Source organism: Anolis sagrei, chromosome 5 (assembly GCF_037176765.1).
Source record: "Anolis sagrei isolate rAnoSag1 chromosome 5, rAnoSag1.mat, whole genome shotgun sequence".
Lineage (NCBI taxonomy): Eukaryota > Metazoa > Chordata > Lepidosauria > Squamata > Dactyloidae > Anolis > Anolis sagrei.
The window spans coordinates 13,337,673-13,343,795 of NC_090025.1; the positions used below are offsets into that span (position 1 = coordinate 13,337,673).

A 6,123-nucleotide genomic window follows, 5' to 3' on the forward strand; every position below is an offset into this window, starting at 1 on the left:
ATGAATTGCCTAGTTTCCTAGTAATTAAATCATCCAATAATCAGATCTGTACCCATTAAACCTACAAATTTGGAGGGCTGACTGTAGTTGCACAGATGTACCTAAGAAGCTGGTGTCGGGCATCAGTGAATGTCTTCAGTGTTATGGTTGTTTGATCTGTATTTTGGCTGAATTTATGTTGTGAGCTGTGTTGAATTCTGACTGTGAGATGAAAGAGATTTTAAAAAGTAAATATAGAAATACAGGTTGAGCATCCCTTACCCAAATTCCTGAAATCCTCCAAAATCATCCATATAGAATCATAGAATCATAGAATCAAAGAGTTGGAAGAGACCTCATGGGCCATCCAGTCCAACCCCCTGCCAAGAAGCAGGAATATTGCATTCAAATCACCCCTGACAAAGGGCCATCCAGCCTCTGTTTAAAAGCTTCCAAAGAAGGAGCCTCCACCACACTCCGGGGCAGAGAGTTCCACTGCTGAACGGCTCTCACAGTCAGGAAGTTCTTCCTAATGTTCAGATGGAATCTCCTCTCTTGTAGTTTGAAGCCATTGTTCTGCGTCCTAGTCTCCAAGGAAGCAGAAAACAAACTTGCTCCCTCCTCCCTGTGGCTTCCTCTCACATATTTGTACATGGCTATCATATCTCCTCTCAGCCTTCTCTTCTTCAGGCTAAACATGCCCAGTTCCCTAAGCCGCTCCTCATAGGGCATGTTCTCTAGACCCTTGATCATTTTAGTCGCCCTCCTCTGGACACATTCCAGCTTGTCAATATCTCTCTTGAATTGTGGTGCCCAGAATTGAGTGGTTGAGATAGCAGCACCTTGATGGTTCATTGTACACAATCTTTATTTCATGCACAAAAGTATTATTATATGATTGTGTTTGAAACATAAATTAATTTCACATTTAGACTTGGACCCCATCTCCAAGATGTCCCATTATGTGTATGCAAATACTGGCATTCCAAAATTCACAAATATCCAAAATCCCAAACATTTCTGGTACTTACTCTACTTGTTAAATGATCAGAAGTTTGTTTTTAAAAACCAAGTTTTGATATGAATGCAGGACTTTACCTCTGGAGGGATGCTTTCTTCCAGGTGGGGATAGAGAGCCAAAGGATGTTGGCTCAAGCAGTGTTCAACCTGGGCAATGCAGCTCCTTCTGGTTTTCTGCATCAGGCTGAGCTTGGAAAGATAGCAATGGGGCTTGGCTGGCAATTTCCTTTTGGGCCACAGCTGCAGTGTGCCCATTCCTGTGGATATACTAGGAAGAACAACAGGGTCAGGCCTCTTTGTATGCGGTTGCGTAATGATGCTGTCACACAGAGGAGGGAAGCCATCTCTGAAATCATCCAAGCCATTTGGTAAAAACTTCCAGTGTCGACTGTTCAAGGCATCAGGGAGCCTGGATTTGTTAATGGCGTGTTTTTGAATGCACTTGGAGGGCATTTAATCTGGAAAGGACAAACATCTCTATTAAGCAGAGCTTAGAAAAGTAGCTTTTCTTCTAAGCAACCTACACAAACATGACATTTGCCTCCTTGTGTCTTCTCATTGCGATCTCCACTTTGCTCAAGTCATTTCCAATTTATAGTGTCCCAAAAGCTAATGGGGTTCTCCACTATGTAGGGTAATTATATGCCTTTAGTTTTTTTCCTGCATGGAATGGAAATGAGCCAAATGAGCCAAATGAAAATGTTCTGTTGCCGCTGGACTTGAAATGAAGTGCCTTAAGAGAGGATGTATGGCTTGGATCCAGCGGGAAGCCAGGGCCCCCGAAAAGAAGCCTTTAGAGCAGTGGTTCTCAACCTACCTAATGTCACGGCCCCTTAATACAGTTCCTCATGTTGTGGTGACCCCCAACCATAAAATTATTTTTGTTGCCACTTCGTAACTGTAATTTTGCTACTGTTATGAATCATAATGTAAATATCTGATATGCAGGATGGATTTTCATCCACTGGACCAAATTTAGCACAAATACCTGATACGCCCAAATTTGAATACTGGTGGGGTTGGAGGAGATTGATGTTGTCATTTGGGAGTTGTAGTTTCTGGGATTTATAGTTTGCCTACAATCAAAGACCTTTTTGAACTCTACCAATGATGGAAATGAATCAGACCTGGCCACACAGAAATCCCATGACCAACAGAAAATGCTAGAATGGCTTGGTGGGCATTGACCTTGAGTTTGGGTCTTGTAGTTCACCTAAATCCAGAGAGCACTGTGGACTCAAACAATGATCAATCTGGACTAAACTTGGCACAAACACTCAATATGTCCAAATGTGGACTCTGGTGGAGTTTGGGGAAAATAGACCTTGACATTTGGGAGTTGTAGTTGCTGGGATTTATAGTTCACCTACAATCAAAGAGCATTCTGAACGCCACCAATGATAGAATTAGGCCAAAATTCCCACACAGAACCCCCATGACTAACAGAAAATATTGTATATTCTGATGGTCTTTGGGGACCCCTCTGATATCCCTTGCGACCCCCTCAGGGGTCCCGACCCCCAGGTTGAGAAACACTGCTTTAGAGAAATTTCCCTTATTAAACAGTCTTTTATTGATGAACAAACAGGAATTGTAAAACCTTCTTAACAATCTCTTGGCTCTTGCAATCTTGTTTACAGGGAACAGGCACTATCTTCAGAAACCTTGTTTAAAGGAAAATTCCCCTTTCTAGCTCCTCCCAGGCTAACTATGAACTTAAACCTTATTGATGTGGATTCACTACCAGGCTGAACTGCGTCTCAACGCCGAGCGAACCTATCAAAAGGCTTGCAATCACTTAGCTGCTTTGATGGTTAGAGCTGTTCCCTCCGGAATTCCTCAGGGCTGTAAGGCTGTTTCCCCGGAACCTTTGGGAATCTTTAGAGGCTCTCAAGACTGTTCTCCCCCGGAAAGTCTTAAGGGACGAAGCCTTTGCACAGGAGGATGTCTGTATACATCTTCTGCATTGACTTCCTTTGCTGAGACTAACTGAAAAATGGCCCCTTCCCTCCAAAAAACCCAGAGAGGGGCGGGACCCGGGATCCTAACTATAATAGACAGGTAGCTTGCCCTATGATTGCAAACTATAACAGGAAGCCACCCTGCTGCAAAATCCCAAGCCTGGGATTGCAAACCAACATTTAATTCAAAGCAAATAAAATTGGAGCTCCTGGAACAGAAAAAGGGTGAATCAAGGAGTCAACTGAAAGCCATAAGGCAAAGGAAGAGGAGGTTAAATCTCAGGTTCCCAAAAGGAGATGCTGTGTGAATACCTAAGAATAAAGAACCAAGCTTTTTCCTAGGACCAAATAACAGATCTTTTCTGGGATTTAATTATGATAATAGTAGCTGGTTTGAAACTCAAAGGGACACTGTTAACCACTGACTTCTACTATTTCTGCAATACACTATTATACCAAAGAACATGCTTTTCAGGTAGCTATTTCTAGACTCTGGACTTCCCTTCCCAAGCAGGACAGAGTGAACCCTATTTTCCTGTTTTTGTTATATTCCAGGACAGGAGCACCTCTGTACTTAACTACCACACTCCAGACCAAGATAAATCAGCAAAACAGTTTATTGAAGATATATATATATATATATGATTCTATCGTTGGTGGGATTCAGAATGCTCTGTGATTATAGGTGAACTATAAATCCCAGCAACTACAACTCCCAAATGACAAGATTCTATTTTCCCCAAACTCTACCAGTGTTCACATTTGGGCATATTGAGTATTCGTGTAGAGTTTGGTCGAGATTCATCATTGTTCGAGTCCACCGTGATCTCTGGATGTAGATGAACTACAACTCCAAAACCAAAGGACACTGCCCACCAAACCCTTCCAATATTTTCTGTTGGTCATGGGAGAACTGTGTGCCAAGTTTGGTTCAATTCCATCGTTGATAGAGTTCAGAATGCTCTTTGATTGTAGGTGAACTATAAATCCCAGCAACTGCCACTCCCAAATGACGAAATCAGTTCCTCAAGTTTTTTTTTGTTTTTGTCAAATAGATATCTTTACAAGAAAAATAAATATATATTTTATATTATAACTTATAATCAGTGTAGATTTAGATACACAATCCTCATGTTTTAAGTCAGTGTGGTTGGAACCCTGTTGGTATCTCTCACATGCATAAGTTCCCCTTGGATATTTCTATCTGATGTAGAATATGTGCTTTCAGTTCAAGTTTGCAGAAGTGGACTTGTACACGCAATGACTTCGTGCATGTATAGTGAGCATGCACTGTGTGTACATTGCCCATTGTATATTGTGAATATGCTCAAGTCCCATTTAGTTGTGCATCTGATCTCTCCTTTCAGTTGAAAAGTGATTGGAATGGAAGCCTCCATTACAATCAAATAATGAATCTACTCTGTGCAGGTACAGCTGTACCAGGAGCTCCAATTTTGTTTGCTTTGCATTGAATGTTTGTTTGTAGCCCTAAGTTTCAGGGACTCTGCAGATAGGTGACTTCTTTTGGCTGAAGTCATAGGGCAGGCCACCTGTCCGTCATCGTTAAGTTTTGGTCCTGCCCCTTGCTCAGGGCAATTGGGAAGGGAAGTGGGCCATTTTGTTAGTTGGTCTCAGCCAGGTTAGCTTATGTATAGGATGCGTGTAACTTCCCCTGTACAAAAGCTTCAACCTTTGGGAACTCCAGGGAAGCATTCCTACAGCTTTAAGAATTTCCAGGAAAACAGCCTTAAAGACTAAAGAACTCCAGATGGAGAACATCCACTGCCTTGCTGGTAGGTCCACTCGGCGTCCGAGAAGCAGTTCAGCCCAGTAGTGGAGCCCACATCAGTGAGGGTTGGATTTCAGTCAGCCTGGGAGAAGTTAAAAAGGGGCATTTTCCTTTAAAGAAAAAGTTATTGAAGATAGTGCCTGTCCCCTGTGGACAAGATTGAGAGAGCCAATAGTTTATCAAGAAAGCCTTGTAGTTCCTGTTTGATTTCATTAATAAAAGACTTTGTTGTACTTCTCAAGCCATCTGAAGACTCTTCATAGTGGAAACCTCTGAGAACTTCTCCTTGGGCCCCTGGCTTCCCGCTGGGCAAAGGTTACACATCCTGTTTTTAAAGTCAACCAAATACAGGCCCAGCGCGTGACAGAACATACTCTATATTTTAGTCCAAACTTTACAAGAACTATTTTCATGAAGTGCTAGCATCTAACATCTAAGAGAGTTCCTTTAAAATTTTGGAGTAAAACCCAGAGCAAATTCATTGCCCCATTGACATGTAAATAAACTGACACCATTGACTTCTTTCATTAAGGTTACTCCCAGATAAATATTCTTACCATTAGAAATCTTAAAGATATAAGAAAAAAGCAATAATATACGTACCACTGAACTGCAAAAAGCTGAAGAACTATACATTCAATCTGGCATTTAAATCTAAATCAATGCTCTCCAAAAGTTGCATAAAAGGCCGTTCTTAATTTCCTACCTGGCTGGCTTCTGAATGTTCATAAAACTAAACCAATCTAGACAACTCCAGGTTAATTCCCAATGGCATTAAGCACTGGCTCCCAGTGCAGCGCTGTGTTTGGGAAAGGTTGTTGTGGCAACCAAACTAAGCCCAGCAATTCATTTGTGGCAGCATGTTTTGTATGTGTGCGAACAAATCGATGCCTCCTCTACCTTTTCAAGTGCAGAAAGATCAATTGTGAATGCTAAGAAAATCCATATCACAGTTCAAAACATTGTGCAAGCCACTCTGTATATTAAATAAGCATTTTTCTGGTGTTAAGGATACAAACTAGTATGGGACTTTTAAGCTATTTTTTTTGAAGTCAATAATAATAAAACTTGCCCAAATACAACAACAATACAGCCATACTAACAAAATTTATACAACCCAACATATAAATACAAATTATAACTTAACAAACTAAAATTAAATAAAAAGCACAGCCTGTTATAACAGACATAAGACAAAACATCGAATTTCCCAGTACGTTGGGGCAAATTGATTAACCATTGCTCAAGATATCTATTGAGCTAGTGGGGTGAGCAGGGCACGGATACGGATGGCAACTATTAATCAGAGGTATACTGGTAGTATTACCAACTACTATTCGTCCTCCTCATAAGCCAGTGAGCAAAGGTATGTCT

At 41.2% G+C, this 6,123-nt stretch overlaps 1 protein-coding gene across 1 annotated transcript in view; it reads right to left on the reverse strand.

Annotated features, from left to right (window-relative positions):
• LOC132777074 (protein FAM47E-like) overlaps positions 1–5,511 on the reverse strand; it is a 29,287-nt gene extending 23,776 nt beyond the window's left edge. The window contains exons 1-2 of the mRNA XM_060779383.2: positions 5,353–5,511; positions 1,078–1,457 (exon numbers count right to left, since the gene is read on the reverse strand). Coding sequence (XP_060635366.2) covers positions 1,078–1,452 — 375 coding nt within the window. The 5' untranslated portion in view covers positions 1,453–1,457; positions 5,353–5,511. The remainder of the gene's footprint in view (positions 1–1,077; positions 1,458–5,352) is intronic.
• Between the last annotated feature and the right edge of the window lie 612 nt (positions 5,512–6,123).